The following is a 19884-nucleotide window of genomic DNA, read 5'->3' on the forward strand; positions in this document are numbered from 1 at the left end:
TTATTAAAAAAAAAAGATGTACGACATTTAGAAATTTGTGAATCTTTAAGAAAGATGAATTTGTTGGACTTTCCAAAACAATATTACATTTTCATTTGTTAATAGATTCGAAGATTATAATGACTAATTTCGTTGAATTGCTTTTTCGAATTTCTTGAATTATTATTTAAAATTCAATTTTGTTGTATATACTTATGCTTAAAGAAACAATATAAAAGTATAAAAATATGTATTCGATGGGCAATATGTAGAATAGATGGAAAAAAGGTAGATACAAAGTTTATCTTTATTCCATCTAACGTGTAATTTAAAAATTTGTAAACTGTACTTGGAAATATAATGTTTTACTACCAAACAAAGATACCGACGCTATGTTAAATAAAAGTGTAATATTGCTCTGGAAAGTTAATTTACAGTTAAATTATTCTCAACAATTAATTTCTCTTAAACAGTGACATCATTCCTTTGCAAAATTGGGTGGGCTAATAAGTTCGTAGCGTGTTATTTTTCCTCTTATTCTAGAACGATTTGTTTGCTGTTTGGCAAAGTGTTTATATGCGTTCGAAAGAGCTCTTTCTGTTTCAGAAAACTGCGACAATTGTTTTTTTGAATAATTTCATTGTTCTATTATTTATCAAGCTTAAAAATAGAATTTCTAGGAGGCAAGAATCAACATTTTTGGCATCTGCTTTTCTTTGTGGTAAAAAAGCTAGCGCAACCGCTCGGGAAATTTGCCTCGATGAAAAGCGAAGAAAAGCAGATGCCAAAAATGTCGGTTTATGCTTCCTGGAAATTCCATTTCTAAGCTTGAAAAATCATACAAAACTAAATTATTCCAAACAACAATTATCACAGTTTCCTATAGCATAAAGAGCTCTTTCGAATGCGTATAAACACTTTGGCAAACAGCAAACAAATCGTTTTAGAATAAGAGGAAAAATAAAACGCTACGAACTTATTAGCCAATACTTTTTAGCAAATACTTTCGATAACTTCCCCATCAGACTCGAATTACGTATTTCGGATTCCTTGTAATTCGTGGTCACGTGATCGACAGAATTTCTCGCCGACAGGTTGGTCGAAAATTGTCCATTTTGTATCATTACCCATTTCGCTTCTCTTCGTCGGAAAATGCGGAAAAGTGTTGAGAAAGTAGCGCGCGCGCGCGATTTTGAGAACACGGAACGAATATCCGTGGCAAGGAAAAATAAATCTAATGGCTAACGAGTTTTTACCGAGCTCCGCGCTCGGGCAATTAAGAAGAAGGTAGAAGGGGCTCGATGGGGAGGGCCCCGGAGGTGAGTCGGAAGAAGGTCGAAGGTACGAGAAAGTCCGCCAGCAGAAGGGGTTGTGTATCGTGTTGCACGACATTCAACCCTTGTACCGCTAAACTACAGATAAATACGAAGGCTCCGCGCCACGCGAAAGTGGGTAAGACGCGGTGGAGAAGTAGCGAAGAAAACCAGCCACCCACGAGCTCGCAGTGCTCCGAAATTCCTCTCGTTTCTTTCCTTCGAAATTTCCATCGTTCTTTCGTCGTTGCTCTCGTTGTCAGCTCGACGCCCGCGAAACCTCGTTTTTTTCCACTCGCAATTTTTCTCAGTTTACGGATGCCGTGTTTAAGACGTTGCGAAAGTTTGCTCGTTAATTGGTACCAGATCGGTGGGGAAAGTCAGGAAAATTGCAGACGCATCAACCCAATTTTCAGAGAACTTTGTTTATGTAATGCAGAACTCAGAAGGTCGTTAAATTGACGCGAAGATATAGTCTTCGTTGTAAATTGAATGGTAGCTTTGCATCGACAATAGCGGAGTAGATGAAACGCGACAGTTTGAGACTTCATTTTTTATGTGGGTCCTTGTCAGGAAAGGAAGGCTATTGTAGAGCTATTCTATTTTAACGAGATTCGGAGAAATGAAATGAAAGTTGTGATTGATCTATACCAGTATCATCGATGCAAATAAAGCTACTGCTTTAAGTACGATACGGATTGTTTAACCCTTTCAGACCTAAATTATTTTTTCTTCGTAGTAATATAATTTAATTTTTAGGGTTCACTTTGATTGAAATTAGTATGAAAAAAATAACAAATTCTTAATAGTGTACATTCGGGGCAAACTGGTCTTTATTTATGTACACAAATAAGGACATTCGCCCTAAACGATAGTGTCGGTAATTTTTAAATTTTGTGTCCTCGATTGTAGACACCAGGTCTGAAAGGATTAACACAGAAACAGTACCCATTACTTCGATTGAATTTTTGTTGTCAATTTTTAAAGGAGTTGCAAGGAACGAGGTTTCGTGTGCGCCACGTTGACGGAAGATTCGTTGAGCGCTCTCGGAACATTTAAGCTTGATTCCCACTAACGTTCACGTGGAAGAAGGGAAGTGAAATGCTGGGATAAAGACTATCTTATATCACTAAGTGACATTATATATACATATATATGATATCATATACATATGTATGTGTCATATATATATATATCTGTTGTTGCTAATGCTAATTAAATGCGAGCAAAAAATAACTGAAGATGTATGCATTCTACTATATTTAAATAAAGTTGAAGTTAAAGTTATACGCTACTTTCGGATGGCTAGAGATAAATTTTATCGTTTCTGAACGCTGCTTATTGTAGCTTTACATATTCATCGCGAACTTCTATTCACTTTCTTTACCAGGATTGTGTAAGCAATAAAAGAAATAAAATGAGCCTTACTCGTAAAATCTGAAACTACTATTACTGGAATTGCTGTGCTCACCCGAAAATACCCTGACAAGGAAAACTTGACGCAATTCTGAGTTGGGAGGGCTGGTAAAAGTAATTCAAACAGAGTCCTCTGACGACTGTTTATTCCAAGATTCGACAAACGAAAGAAATCGACTTTGATTGTAAAGAAATTTCAAGAATGAGAATTTCCCGATCACATCACTTAATGCAAAGATGTGGCACGTGCCAGATCTCAGCACGTATTGACTTATTCTAAGTCGACTCTTTCACTTGTCGTGTCTTAAAATGAGGTTACTTTGATGTGTACCTTATGAGGCATCCTTGCACCAAATCAGAAATGATTTGTGGCGATTTTATACGATGAAAAAAGACGAGCTCATCTTTTTCCGGTTAAAGGATTAATCTGCCTCTCGCAGATACTCCATAAGGGGCAAAAAGTAACTCCAGCCTACGACAATTTGAACACAAGGCACAACGATACGATTGTTTGAGCAAACGGCGAGTACGTAAACTAGTAGCGCCTCTCAAGGTTAGTTCAGTGATGGGCAAAATAGTAATCGCAAATACGAATACGATTACAATCGTAATCATAATCTCATCATTCCGAGTTGTGATTACGAATACGATTACGACCGTATTTTTAAAGGTTTACAGCCATTAAAATTCTTTACCTCGAAATCGACTCCAGATTCGTGTTCCTCGCTCCAAAAAACTTAGAAAACCATACATTCATCAAAATGAAATCAAAATGAATGAATTAAAAATGAAAAATTTTCAATTAAAATTCGTGCCATAGAGCAGAACCTAGATAGAAAACCATACTTTCGTCAAAATAAAAATTTTTTAAAAAGTTACCCTAAGGTTTTTAATGCGAGGAACACGAATCTGAAGTTGGTTTTGAGGTCAAAAATGTCTATGGCTGAAGACCTCTAAGAATACGGTCGTAATCGTATTCGTAATCGCAACTCGGAAAGATGCGATTACAATCGTAATCGTAATCACAACTCGAAGACATTCGATTACAATCGTATTCGTATTTGCGATTACGATTTTGCCCATCACTGGGTTAGTTCACGTGCTCGCCGTACGCTGAAACGGTCGCGGTGTTCAGGCTTGCGTCGAAAGAACGTTTTAAAGGGTTAGGCCACTCTAGAATTTTCGAAAAATTGATTTTTTCTTTTTTCTTTTAAATGATCCCTTAGGACTTCAAAAATGATATCCAAAAACATTATGGCCGGGAAAAATCTCTAAGTACTTGGTTTACGAATTTTAGTACAATGCAGACTAGAGCACGTTTCTACTACTTAAAACTTCAAAGGCGTTTATCTTAAAACTGCATTTTTCAAGTTGGCCGGAAACATAACTCAGACAATTTTCAACCGACTCACTTGAAATTTTGAATTTATCTTTAAAAATATTTTTCTTTTATATTGCATAGTTCATTTGTAATTAACAATTTTCTGACGATTTTGTAGGCACATTTTTCACTTTTCACTTCAGAAGTGCCCCATTTGGCCGAAAATCAATATATCGAATAAATTCTACGTACTTCTACAGCTGCTGTTATATACATGTATAATCGAAAAAAATTCATTGGCTCATCATAATTCAAAAATTACAAGAGCCGTATGTCCGGGCGTGGAGCCTGGAAAAACGGAGACGTCATCGCAAAAAACGCTGCACAGCCGCCATGTTGAAATTAATCGCTTCAAAAAATTTATTGTATACAGTTACTGATATCTATGGTAAACACCCTTTTTTGTAATCTCGATTTGTTTTGTAGCTTTTCCGAAAAATTTTTTCACCCTCTAGAGTGGCCTAACCCCTTAATTATCTTGCGTTGATCGTTTCTCGTAGCTAGCGGGAATCAAGCATTGTCGCGCGTCAGAGGTGACGCGTCGACTCAGTGTACGAGAGCGATTCTCTCCCCGATCGAACGTCCATCCTCTTGTCTATCGAACGCTCGACCGTTCAGCGCGAAAGCGTTGAACGCAAAGCTCACGGAGAATTCGAAGAAACGTCAGCCGGTGCGGAACAAAGCAAAGGGGGGGTAACAGTTCGTAAGACGCACGAGGGAAGCGTGTACGGGGAGGAAACGCAAAGTTTCTATGGCTGGCTACCGATCGTTCTCTATAATACATTTACGCTCCGGCCTATTATAATACTGTACTCGAAGTGTATTGTCTTTCCCGGGCTGGGATAATGTTTCGCCGACACGCCAGGCCTCGACCCACCGTATAACTCTTTCAATTTCCCCTTTCTCTCGCTCGCCCGGTGTGTTGCTCCGTTATTCCGTTCTTTATTTCTTTTTAAACAACGATCCATTAGCTATCAGGCCGACAGAGCGAGGGACGGCGATAGCAGATAGCCCTGGAATAGCGAAAACAATTTCAAGAAATCTGCCCCGGCGAAAATTCGATTAGCCGCGCAAGATGGGCTCGAGCTTTCTCTCTCTCTTTCGTTTCTCTCTCTACCTCCTCCCTCCATTTGTTTCGTTTCGTTTTATTTTATTTTCACCGGGCGGACGGACTCTGTTTCTGTCCCGCTGGCGGCTTTTAATTACTTCTCCGCGGCGCTCTTCCGTCGCGAGAATCCTCTCTCGAAACGCCCGTGTTTTCGCGTTCGTCCTTCTTGTTTCTTCCTCCTCTTCTTCCACGGTCTTCTTTAGCTTCTTTTTTTTATCCACGACTCGATCGCGCAGCAAAGACGTGCTCGACGTTACTTTTAACTCGAACCAGCCTTCTCGCGACGATACCGCCTCGAACGCCATCTTCGTTATTTCATTAAACGCTGCTAATTTCGCGACAAAGGTGAATTTTCACCGTTTTTGTTCCCGTACGTGGAAACGCAACTGGGATTCGCCTTGAGATTTATCGAGATCGCACGGGAATGCTCGAGGGGAGACTGGTACGCTTTAGCCGTGGATTAGCTTTCAATTAAAAGGATTCGCGATCAGCGGAGCGCCGAAAGAACGATATTTATCGCTCGGGGAGCGACGTGTGCGCTAGATTACGGTCGCGTGGCTCTCAGGGCGCACCTGATGCGCCGTTTCGTGGAACAAACCATAAAGGGAACCCCGTGGTAAGCTTATGCCCGCCTTCGAATCACATAATCGGTATCGTTAACTTACTTCTAGCTATTTTCTTCTCGAACTCAAATCCAATGGATAAAATTGCTATTCGACACCGAGAATTTTTTCGATTGAACTCGTAGTTTCCTAGAAACCCATATTGTCGATCGATCAAATCAAAGGACGTTGTTTAAAATCGACAAAATAACCCTTTGCTTGCTCATGTGCAACCAATTTTGCATATTCGGAGATAGTCGTGGTTGTCATCGATTCCTGTTAGAGTCACCATATTTTCTTCCCTCGAACAATTTATTTTTCTTACGTTTTCTGTTGTCTATGATCTTAATACAGATATTTAGAGATTCTATCTATTGGGACTCATCTTGCGTATATTTTTACTTTGACGATTCGTGTGAATTTGTCGTAATCTGTTAACATGGAAAAATTTCTATCAGTCGTGTAAAATGATGCTAAGCACTATGATATATGTATACGTTTTGATTGCAGGGACTTCTTATTTTATTTTTACTCGAGTTTCGCGAGATACTGTTCGTGTACTAATATGCCAAGCATGTTAGTTTGAATTCTCGTATAAAAAATAGGGCTATTTCAATATTTCATGTAGATATTTACAATCATGGCTTAGGTACAAAATTTTGTATTGAATCTGAGCTTTATACCGCACACAATGACATTTGATCATTTCCACTCGTTGAAATACTGTTAATATATTCTCAAATTAACACTGAATCGACTGATGGTTAAGTGAAAGAATTTTCGTTGACAATGTTTTTTAAGTTTGTAGAAAGATGAGGTAAACTCTGAACAACTGTGAGTAAACATTCTTTGTTTAATATTGATTTATATTTACACTATTCAAAATGGCAGAAACATAAACAAATATTTGGTTAATTAGGCAGAATTGTAGTGTCAAAAATTAGCTTTCCAAACCGAACAAGATTATAAGCATTTCTATAAAAAAAATCTTCATTTTTATTATATAATAATTACTAACCATTAATAATCTAATAAATAAATTAGTTTGAAACATTTGATTTTGTGTAACTAGACTATGGAATTTTATGCATTTATAGAACAAGTGTGTCTCGAATATTTTAATTATAGTAACGAGAATTATATAATACTTTCTAGAAAAAAATAACAGTAGAAGTTATAAAAAAATTCTAGACCAAAAGATTTGGAATACTATATCAATAATTTGTATTTTCGTTCGACGATACTTGTAGACTCTTCACCCCTTATAGATTTAACGCAACGTGAATCGAAGACAACCACTCGACTTGCCCAATATGCAGCAAATCCATGTTAAAGCAGTAGGGGTATTTCGTTGATTCGTAACAAAGTCTTTCCATGTTAACCCTTTGACCGCGGGACGATTTTTGCTAGAAATTCTATCAGCCGTAGAGATGTGAATTTAAAAAAAACTATCAGCTTATAGAGCACGATAAGGCGGAATCTTTTTATATTTACAATTTATTCATGCGACGTTTAATTTCGAAGATCAAAATTAAAAACTTAAAAGACCTTTTTTCTGAGATCTCGTAATGGTCTGATCCTGTTGTTGTTAAAAAAAAAGCAACAGTCGAACAGTCGAATTTAAAAAAAATGTCATTCTATAGAGAATGATAAAACGACACTTCTTTATATTTACTGTTTATTCATAGAATATTTAATTTCAGAGATAAAATTTGAAAACTTGAAATACCTTTTTTCTGAAATTCAATTCTTGCAGTAAACTTGTAACTTTTCTAATTTTTATTTCCGAAACTAAGAATCCTATGGATAAATTGTAAATATCAAAAAGTTTCGTCTCATTATCCCGTATAAGCTGATATTTAAAAAACATTGATTTAACGAATACAAACAATTCTCTGACTCGATTTCTCGAGGGCGTGTTGTATATACGCCCTTCGCAGTGAAAGGGTTAATCTGTGATCGAGGCAATGAGGCGTTTCTATCGGTTCGTGGTTCGATTTTATGCGTTTATCGCGGCGCTAATGGACGATCCGTTCGGGTTTCGCCGCTTCCTCTTTCCATCCGCCTATCGGGGAGCGGAGGGAAATGTTAGTTTACGACTGGTTACGCAACATGCCTGGTCTAATTGGCCGGGGATAAAAAGAACCCGATGAGGTTTTTCAGCGCGAGCAAAAGAAGCGCGAAGCGAGAAGACAGCGAGGAGAAACAAGAGAAAAGACCGACTCACGTACGGCTCGACAGATGCCTTCCCACGTTTTTTCGTCAAGACATGTGCCCGGCGCGGCGAAAGGGTTGAGAAATTCAGTTGGCCGGCCGAGCCCTGGGCAAAAAACCACCCCACCGTACAAGATTCCTCTGGTAATCGCTGCGCGCCGCGATTCACCGCCAGGGGTGAATTCGATTAAACCTCTCGGGAACTTAAGCGATCTTTTTTTCCAGATCGACCAATTTTTTTCGCCGACGCGACGCACGGATTCGTAACGGACCCAACCTCTCCCCCGGCGTATTCCGTATTCCACGTAAGTACACGTCGCGTTGCAAGACCGTGGCTCTGTTTGAAGATCGTTGACGGATATTCTTCGAGTCGTGGTGTTGCGACTTCGTTGCTGTCTCTTGTCTGGATCTGTCCTACGTCGTCCCTCGACGATTTTCAGCGAGCTCGAGAGGACGCGTTGAACGGTCGTTGTTCGCGACAACGAGACGATCGGCGATCGAAAAGAGGCGCGAGTGTACTTTCAAAATTCGAAGCGGCTTGTCCGTGAGAAACCACAACCAAAGCAGTCCCAAGCGTTACGAAGAACCCAGCTGAACGATCTAAGCTACCGTTACGGATCTCCCTGGATATTGTTACGACACACTGCAGGGGACTGTTTCGCGTATGTAGAGTTGCGTGGCACCTGCGAACTGGGAGCGAACTCTCTGCACGGATTAATTAGTTTCATCGAAAGAAAGCGAGTGTTTTTAACGGAATCAACGCCGTGCATCGAGTTCCTACTCCCGCCGTCGATCGGTATCGACGGTCATCGTCGTTTAGCGAAGGTCTACGAACGATTTCGAAGATAAGGGTAAAATGGAACCTAATTGTAGAGAGGAATGAGAATCTATATAGATCGTGAGGACAGAAGCATGACCCGCCACCATGTGTGCATTCAGAGAGACGCGTTTGTTCCGTGTCGCGAAAGGAAAATACGTGTATCTATTAGGCGTCTTTGTTCATCCGGTAAGAAGAGCGTTTAGCGGAGATTTGCGAGTTACGGCATGATAATGTATAGATACATATGCAGATATATGTATTGTACGAGTTATATCGCACGTGTACAACCGTTTGATCGACTCTAGAGACTCGATTCTCCGGATCATTCCGACCGTGGTTCGATTATTATCGTGTGCGAGCACCGCGTTAAGTAGCCAAAATGCCTGTTGTCGTTGTTGTTGGTGTTGTTGGACGTCGGATTTGGTACATACATGACTGACCTTCGACGTGTGGGTACGAAGGCTGGATTCTGTGGCGAAGCCTTTGCCGCAGATGTTGCAATGGAACGGCCGATTCTTCGCCCGTTCCACCTGGGCGTCGTGATTCCGAAGGTGCTGCTGCAAATTCGATAGCTGAATGAACGCCCGCCCGCAGTCCGGTAGATGGCACTTGTACGGTCGTTCGCCTGCAATCAGAAAAGTGCATTTACAATATTAACATTTTAGGTATTACATTGTTGAAACAAGAATATATCTATATTGTTGCGAGCACCCCTTGGATAGAATTTAGTGCCTACTGGTGCTCGCCACAGGAACAGCAGAAGCGACAAGAAAGCGATCCCATCGATCGTCTGTCAACGAGATTCGTTTGTGAGACACCATAGAGTGCAGACATAACGAATTATATTCAGAGTTATATTCTCTAGTTGTTTACTTTGTATTTATTGTTGAATAAACGTTAATTATTAAATGGAAAATCTTAACAACTTATATATGTAAGACACGGAGAATCTCGAGAGAATCCACGATCCTCGGGATCCACAGTCGACCCACTTTTCCTATAACACCAATATTTCCAGTACTCCACGTTTCATGACTCCTCATTCTTGGATATAGGAAGCGCGGATACTAACATACATATATATACAGAGTGTCTACACTTAAGTCCGGACAAATTTAGGAAATCAATTTTGCAATTAATTTCCAATAAAAAGTTGCTCTTAGAAGTTTTTCTAAATAGCCCTTATTTAGGAGTATTTTCACTTTTGATTTTTTCATGGTTAAAAACCATTCTGGTTTCGTTTTTCACTTTTAAATGTAATCAAACGGAAGTGAGCGAGTATGGATACATTTTGCGTTTGATTACATTGGTCGTTGAGTCATACGATTAGTTTTGCATTAATAATAAATTAGTTTTGCCTTTCCTGTATTCTAGTAAGTCGGTTTCCAACTACTGTCGTTCGATCTATGATTGAGGACCTGTAAGTTTTTTCTGTGTTTTCGACTTTACATTCTTTAAACGGCCATATCTTCATCAACTTACAGTACAAAATTAAAACCATATATACCATTCGAAAGAGCGTTAAATTTTCAATCTCCCTGATGCCGAAACAAAATTTATTACGTAGATTTAACAAGTGAAAAATTAGGTCAAACTTTAAATTGTAACAATTTCCTCTATCTGTTTTCCGATTTCAAATACATAGTTGTTTGGCTGGCACTCCTCGTGAAAAATTTCCTCGAAGTCTCAGCTTTTCAATAGTATAGTCAAACAAATTTTTACAGTGATATTTTACGGAGAAAATAACGTTTGAATGTAGAAAGACGTGCGTTTTTGTGAAAGTGAAAATCGTAATTTTTTGCGTAAAGGTTCGAAAGAGGCCTCAAAACATTCAAGTGATCTCAAATATCTAAATTTCATGGAAATTGATTCGTAAGTGATCTCAAATGTCTAAATTTCATAAAAATTGATTTGTATGATCTTTATACGACATGAATATTTCAGTGGAAAAATTATATTTTCGATATATTCGAAAATGTAAAGCTTTTGAAAAGCTGTTGTTAGCCATTACAGGTTTTTATTGCGTGGGTGTGGAGTATTTCCAGCCATTTAAGCTCCATGTAATAAAAAAGAATTGGAAGTGCGAAGGTTAATAACAGGTGATTATCGAGTCTGACCGCGTGGGAGATAGAGGGAACGAGCGCTCAGACAACGAGCCGACACTTTTTTCCAGGGACGAGCAACAGGTATCCGGTGGGCAGATTTAGGGGCGAGCGTAAAAAATGCCACTCGTTTTAAAACGACCATTAGAGTGTCCCTGTTTTAACAACCCGTGCGCGGGACCTCATTTAAAAATCGATGGAACGCGCATTTCCTACTAGCTCCCGTGTTTTCCCATCGCGTATTAACCCTTTCAGCTCGACGACATTTTCACTGGAGCTAACTAACTACTTCAGATCGTTTAGCGGATATTTAGCGGAGATATTTACTTCTTGCGAGGTAATACAAAACGATTTTATTAGTGAATTAATATATAAGAAAAAATATTACATTTTAACGTCCCAAGGGATGAATTTTAAAAGGATTTTTGTTTGTTTGCTTCAACCCATTCACTAATAAGAAAAAGCTCGTAAGAGAAGAAAAGATCGTAAATATTCTTTTTAAAATAACAAATTTAATATCATTTTTTATTATCAAAATAATAATCTAGATTACACATCTGTCTTAACTCTTGCCGCCCAAGGCAAAATGCTTTAAATTTTCCTGGCAGTGAATGGATTAGTTGAATACACACGAACCAAAGTAATTGTAATCTGTAAATCGACTTTAACATACAAATATACTGAATCACTTTAATATGGTATATATTTTACTTCTAAAAGGTATTGCGATTGTGAGTAATGGTAATTTTGATATAAAAGAAAATATAGAGAGGTTAATATTTTCTTTACCTTCCTATTTTGAAAGATAAATTCTAATTTTGGCTTCTACATTCAATGCTGTATTTTTCAAGCAAATAAGCTCATCTTATAACAGTGTAGAGTTAAATTGATTTTCATTTAAAGTGATTTTACATATAATAATCCATTTTTATAGAGCTTTGAGATTTTCGAAATAAAAAAAGAATTTAAAAATGACTTTCTATTACAAATGTTGAATCCCTACTAATTGGAATTTGAGAAAATAACTCGTGCTGCTTCTTCAAGGTATACAACTATAAACTTCTTAAAAGAATACGTAAAAAGCTCGGAAAACTATTCCTAGGAATTAATTGAGGTTTAACGAAATTTAATATAAAAATTGACTTCCCAATCGCCACTCGAGTTGCCTCGTAAAATCGAACGACCACTGCGAGTCGCTTCTGGAGTTCAAAGGGTTAATAATCCGTAATAGTGTTATTACTCGACAAGCTTAACGATCATTTCTACAGACATTTTTAATCCCGTCATTTCTCCGATGATTATTTGACAGTTATCCTGATTCATGAATCGGAGTGTCATTCATTACCGATGATGAGCGTCGTTCGACACAGTACGAGTATCGATATCACTCGAGCGAACGATTTTAATCACGCGAAACAATTGGCGCGAACTCTTCCACGATTGTCTTACGGCTTCATTAACGTTTACAGTTACGACGTCGAATGGTGCATTAAATTGGTAGTATGGTAATCTTCATGAAATTAAATTGTTTGTAAAAGTTTACATATGTTTCAGAAACATAATGAATATTTGATTACTACAAAGTGCACACAAATAGTAACACAGTATGTAATAATATAAGGAAATATTAAAAGTAAAGTTCATATTATAATATTTACAGAGAAAAGAATACCTATTTAGATTTAGATTTAGATAGATATTTTTGTTGATACTTTATTTTGCAGAAAGATCCTTAGTCTATTAAGTACTGTTTTCATCTTTTAAACTAATACGTCGTCACTTCTTATTCCTGTGGAGTACGTTATGCGAATATCGTGCAGGTTCCTTTCAATTAAAGATTGACAGATTTCTATAATTTTGTACTCTGGCAAGTTTTTTGTGATTTGTTAAAAGTTACACATGTTTTACCGTGTCGAAAGCGAACTACAAAATCTAAGCAAAAGATATATCTTTGGAAACCAAAATTGAAATTGTGATTATAAATATAGCCCTATTTTCCTCTGATCATACATTGAAATGATTGAATTTAATTAAATATCTGACTAAATTCTGAAACTAAGAACACATTTAATTACCTTTGTTGACATTTGTATTGTACAAACCCTGTTATACATTAAAGTTACTCGTTGATCCTTAAAGTTCTCGTTATGCCAAACATAAAACATAACATTATTTAATCTTTTCTTCAGTTACACGGAATTCTAATGAATCGTTCATTTGTGCAAATCGAGAAATAGATGTATATTTTTTTCCATTTATGTAATTCTAATTGAACTATGCATTCTTGTCGAATTTGTCGGTTGAAACCTTTGCGTAATGCATACAAAGTGTATTTAATTAACGAATAATTATATATTGATCATTATCATGAATATTTACAAAAAGATGTCTGAAAAATGCATGCGGAGCCATTAATTCGTGACAGGGAACTGCAGTGATAACTCTAGAGGAACTTTTGGTATCTCGATAAAATAAATCTAGCTTCATGAAATGGCGGAGCAATATCTTCGAAACGTTCCGTGATCAATTCCATCGATTCGCGGTGAAAGAGCTGGTGCTCTGTTGCAATTTTTATTGCGTTCTTTCTTGTTCCATCGCTGTGTAACTCCTACGAGCGATTGGCTCAATTTAACTTTTATTAATATCGACATTCTTCCCCCGGACCTTTTTACCCGAGGCGATCCTTCTTTTTGCTCTTTTCTGTTTTTTCTCCCTTCCGCTACTTCCTTAATCCCTCGTCGGCTAGGTTCATCTTTTATTCAGACCGATCAAAGATTTAATAAAAATAATTTGCGATCGACCACGTTTTTTCCCTCAAATAGTTCCCGTTGTTATTCCATCGAGTCGACGTCGAAGAAACGAAATTCTTGAGAGGATTTTCGATAAATGGACTTGCAAACTTCAGATGTCAAGTGATCGGAGAGTACCGTTCGGTTGTTTTCCATCAACTCGAAGATCTTTTTGGAAAGTGGTTACTAATTTTATGGGATTGGCGGTACTGGTCGAGTATTTTGGTTTTCTTACAGTTTTTGGCTCCAATAGAATCTTAAAATTTTTAAATATCAGAGTTCTGATCATGGTTTTCCAGATAATATAACTTTTAAAGCAAATGTAATCCAAACAAGTACATTTTATTTTAAGTAAACATTTTTAATACATAAATATTTGAAATATCTAGAATTTAATAAAGTAGTATTTTGCATACTCTTAATTTAGGTTTTCTTCGGTATGGAAAATATGAATTTGTGATTTGGAAAAAAAATATTCAAGTAATTGAATCGCACAAGAAAAACGTAGCAAACTTGCCATAAAATGTTTACCTTACCTAATACAATCTCATCTCGTCTATAGTCCTGAATTTATGTAATCATATTTTGTACATCAAAAGCGACTCAAACCAAGTGTCAAAATATTTGTTAATGGAAACTACGTTGTTTAATGCAAACTGTGCTTGTTTGTAGTATACACGTTATAATATTTACTTTGATGTAGGCACACAATGATTTTACTCGAATGTGTACTCAGGTGTGTATTATGGGTAATTCGAGTGTTTTAAATACTAATCATGCGGTATCTTTTTACGTTAAAATAGATCAATGCTTGTAATACTTTCTTACATTGATATTATTTTTTTATAGCGCTATTCGTGTAAAGAAATCACGAGATTGTTCGAGCCAATTTGGGGTACACTTCAAAAGTGGATTGTAAATCGATTTTCCATTTAAGATAAACATTTCTTGTTTCCTAAGAAGATGTAGAAGATTTCTAAGTTTCTAAAAAAGTTTTTAAGAAGATGTCCGCAATATAAAACCAAGTGTGGTTGTAAAATTAAAGTTAAATGAGAAGATTGCATGAAAAGAAAAATAATTTGTTGTCAATACGTGAAACATTCCATTTTGGTTACAAATTGCCCGTTTCATTTTTTAAATCATTCACATAACTGTATACATTTCTATTTAAGAAATTTCTATTTTAATCAATCAAGAAAAAATAAATTACATTGTTTTAGAGACTTGTGTCTACATCCATTATTTTTATATCCGTCCCATATGGTGTACTGGATGTTTCATAAACGTAAGAATGCTGAAATTCTCCATTCGCATAGCAGCGAAATAATATTTTAACACCGAACGAAAGGCGTACAATCGTCGTAGTAAATTATACAGCCGATACGAGGATAAAACAAGGAGGAAAGTCAGGAATTCTCGGTGGAATAACGCGCGAAGTATTCGCCGCGCTTATAATATTCTCATTACTCGTTCCAATAGCGAATTAATGCCATCGGGATGGGGTAACGTAAAAATTATTTATCGCATTGTGTTGCACGATGAATACATGAATGCAAAACGTCCCGTTCGGCGTCGAAAGAGGTGGAAAGGGAAGATCGGAAGGCGGCGTGGAACGCGTGGCAAAAGTTATAGCCAATACGTAAACTATTACTTTTACGAGCTTTACTTTATCATTTTTACAGGCGCCACCGGGCACCGTTTTATGATTGGCGTTTATTTAGGCGACTCATGTACACGCGTAAAATTTTATCGTGTTTGCATCTACTTGAAACACGCGCGTTTTACGCGTCCCGTACACGGCGCGTTGCGCGACGTATTTGCCGTTAATGAATTTGTCACCGATGAATTTGTTACTTTCTTCGAACGACCCTCCGGGAGGCCCTTTAAATTTATTGCAACGATACGAGTCGTATTCGTTAATCGTAAGATGGCCCCGAGTTTTATTTCCCGAGTCGTTTTAGATTCTCGATTTTCCGTTTTATGAAACTTGAATTAGGCGAATGCGTAGAGTTTATGGAAGAGTGGTAGCTTCAAACTACTTTGCCTAAGTAACTTCGCATGTTAATTTTATTGGTTTTGCATAATAAAATTAATTAGTGTTCGTAAGTCTGTCGATGTGGTCGAGTTGCACATTTAAACGTAATCCTTCATGTTTAAGTGTAATTAGACTGTGGATCTTTATGCAAAATAAAATATAAATATATTTTGCTCTGCAAATATTATAATGACTTTACTTTCAATATTTGTTTTATGTTATTCTTGTACATACAAGTTTCTTATAAATCCATAAAAATCCGCAGTTTAATTATCGTCGTATGTATTTTCATTTGTAATAAAAAGATCAGATGTATTCCATACCGATTGAGTGTTTTTAAAAAAAATTCTAAAATATATTTGGAAAACATTTTACATATATAAATACAAACCATTAATATATAAACCTAATATAAATGTAACGATTTTATTAAAATTGTTACTATTATTTAAAAATGCAATGTTGGTACATTTGAAAATTTAGAACAGAAAATCAGTATCTTTTAGTAACAGAAATTGAAGAAAAGATATCATGCAATTAATTCATTTCATTCCCTTGCATAATTTCACAACTTCAGCCTTATATCTATTATATCGTAAAGTTGCTGGTAGCAGAACAAATTTTAGCCATTAATAAGTTTAATTAAAATCGACCACTTTAATTTGCCGTAATTGATATTTTTATAATCGCGTTCCATTTGAGAATATTAATCTCTCGATGGACGAATTATTTGATTAGAAATTGAATTCAGCAAAAATTCAAGTTAATATTTACCTGTGACATCTATAGATCTCGTGACGACGATGTTGTATTATATCATTGGAATGTTTAATTGTAAATATTTCTTTACGTTTCTAACGACAAAAAATTCAGAAAGTAAACGTACATACACGAACCAGTGTCCCTCAAGAGGTTTAACATTCGTTAAAATGCAACCGGTCGAGTTGCGTCTGCGCAGTGGCGAACAGTATAAAAAGAAACTAATTCACGATACCACGAGGTAAAACGAGTAGTTTCTTTGAGTGTTGGTGAATGAATGTTCATCGTCACGCGCTCTTGTACCTGTACAATAGTCATCTTTCTTAGGCGACTCTTATTTCGACCGGAAGTGGCGGGGTTTGTGCGTGGTTCGTAGAGAATGGTCCATTAAAGTCCCTCAAAGATATAGCACCGATAAAACGATACAGGTCTGGGTTAGGTCTGCTTAAAATTTGAAATCGACTGGTACACTTACAAACTCAATATCGAAATAACAAAGTTACCATTGCAATACGACTCATAATACAAATTATAAGTTCAGAAAATTTGTAAATGTAGTATGCAAGTGGAGTAGTTGCTTTGTAATACGGTATCATTTTTTGTCAGTATGATAATACGATTTGAAAGGATGAATTGAAAATAATGTGTAAATGAAAGATGTACAAATACAGATGTGGGTACAAATAATGTTTATCAAATGTAAATAATTACGAGAAGTAAGATATTTTTATTTACGTAAACTTGTTTCATTGCAAATGTTACCCTTTTATATTTAAATGATATAATTTATGTATATAAGACTATATAGCAAAAAAATTTTTTGAAAGAAGATTATATAGGTACTCTGGTAACTGTAAAAGTAATTAATTACAGGAATAATGAACTTTTATATATATATATAAACTTGTTTCATTGCAAATGTTACTCTTTCATATTTAAATGACACAACTCAAGTATTATATATAATACGCAAACTATATATCATAAAAATTCTTTGAAAGAAATTCGTATAGATGTTCTGTTAACTATTTTTTCTTAAGAAAATGCGTTGCACTGGGTTTGACCATTTTGCTAAATATATCTCTTCTATCGCGGAATTACCTAATTGTTTCGACTTCGATACTGTTTTGTAAGCGAATGACAGTAGCCTTCTGCCATTAAGCAACAGTTTACATCAACAAATATTTATATTTCGAAGAAGTTCACGGATTGTTTAAAAATTCACGACGATAAAGTGTACGAAGCGAAATATAATTATGATTTTTAGCTAAAATTTTGTTTATTCCCAATTGAAATACAAGGATAGTATTGTTAATTAAACATCTGTGTATGGAGGGAAAAAGATTTATTTTATGAAATGCCAATAAATAATTACGGTCCATTATATTTTGCATTATGGTTTCATTGAAATATTTACAATTCAATTCATACTGGCTATATTTTTTCCATAAGTCTTCCATTATTCTTACAGCTATCGCATTTCTTTTTGCAACAGCTATGACTGCGGATAAAATAGTGTAGCAAGGTACATAAAGTTTCAACGCGTTATAGTTGTTCATAACGTGCAATTCTATTCTAATAATAAAACAAAATGGCTGTTAAGTTCAGCCCAGCATCGATTGAAAGCAACTCAACATAAAATTATGAAAATGAGTAGGTACCTTTCAACAGGACTTGATCAGATTTAGTGTAATTTCAAAATTCCAATTAGCATCCGATTAATTAATTAAAATGTCCAAAAAGACGCGCGATATTTGGCGAATTTCCAGCTTGAGTCAACATAATTACTCAATCAACTCGCCGTGTTTCGAAAACGGTTCGTGTTATCCAATTTTGCAGTAATCTGCAATCAATGAGGGAACAAAATATGCAAAGTTTGATATTTTGAAACAACAATTGGTATTCATTTCAAGTTTCCAAAACAAAGCGAGGTCATAATGTGAATTTTCAAGTAATCGAATTGTACTAAATTCACTTCTATAAATCAAATTTCTACTTACCAGGATTCTTCTACAAATGGTAACAGAATATAAATCGGTATGAAGCATAGGTTATTTATGTACCTATGTGTCAATAAAAATGGCGAATTCGTGTTACTTTTGTGCATGTGAATATCATTTTTAAATTGTTTGTTTACGAACATTAACAAAATCTGTCCTTTTCTGTTATCAATTGAATAGTTTTCCTAGTTGGTATTACCTTAAAGTTTATGCATCTACAATTTACAATAATATAGAAAACATACACAAAACATACATAATGCATGTCGAATATATTCTACAAATAATAACATTGCTATTTAATTTTGCATAAATGCAAGAACCATTTGGTTACGCTTAGCATTATTACATTAGCTTCTATCGTAAATGCTTCAAATCCACAGTCTACTAAAAAGACTTTATTTTTTCATAGATGTTTTGTAAACATCGAACAGAACTAAGCAAAATGCTTCCTTAAATAACAGTTTCGAATAATGAATAAAAAATAGATGGCTGTTAATATATGACTTCAATTATAAAATAAAATATTTCACAATGTACGATTGAAAATTGATCTGTTCAATCGAATATGCGTGACCTCAAGCATCAAAAGAGTTGTCATGTGGAGTAGAACCTCAATTATTGCACAAGATCGGGGGTTAATTTTTGCAATAATCGAGGTAACCGATCCAAAGAGTACTACACTCCTTGTTACCCTTAAAATTATTTATTTCTCAGCAAAAATCCTTTTTGCGCGCGGATACCACACGACGATCGATGCTTTTATGAAATAATCAAGATTCTATTGCATTATCACTATTTTGTAAATAAAATTTAATGGCGGTTAATAGGTTTCGATTTGGTTAATCGACGAAACGACGACTCCGAGTCTCTTCCTTACTTTGGAGAACGTGGGTTGAACGGATCGATGCGTTTTAGTGGACACATTCGTGTCCCGATGCTCTTTTTCCTCCCTCCCCCCCAACCGCCGTTTAATGCCTTTCCGTGTATCTCTCGCGGCGACGCTAAACATGCATCGACATTAAATTTTGCTCGACGACCGTAATTCCCCGGCCGGTGTATAACGTCATTACATTCATCACTTGCACTAGCTCGGAATATCAAATGAGAGTGGCGATATATTTGATTATTTGTCAGCGGCGCGGTTCACGCGTGCACTCCACCCCCGCTTCACGGCGCTCGAGGGACGCGGAAAACTGGCGACGCGTTTTCATTTATTTCATTTGATTCTAAAATAATAATTACGCCCCCTCTTTGGTTGAAATCTCCTATCTGAGACATTTAATTAATCGTTACGTCATATATTCGCTGTCCGTATACGCGTTTTAAGGTATTATACAATATAGTAGTGAGGTGATTATTAAAT

General features: G+C 36.2%; 1 protein-coding gene across 1 annotated transcript in view; it reads right to left on the bottom strand.

Annotated features, from left to right (window-relative positions):
- LOC128896480 (zinc finger protein 853-like) overlaps positions 1–19884 on the bottom strand; it is a 168641-nt gene that overhangs the window by 32464 nt on the left and 116293 nt on the right. The window contains exon 4 of the mRNA XM_054159851.1: positions 9265–9458. Within this exon, the coding sequence (XP_054015826.1) occupies positions 9265–9458 (194 nt within the window). The remainder of the gene's footprint in view (positions 1–9264; positions 9459–19884) is intronic.

This window comes from Hylaeus anthracinus, unplaced genomic scaffold (genome assembly GCF_026225885.1).
Source record: "Hylaeus anthracinus isolate JK02 unplaced genomic scaffold, UHH_iyHylAnth1.0_haploid 1, whole genome shotgun sequence".
NCBI lineage: Eukaryota > Metazoa > Arthropoda > Insecta > Hymenoptera > Colletidae > Hylaeus > Hylaeus anthracinus.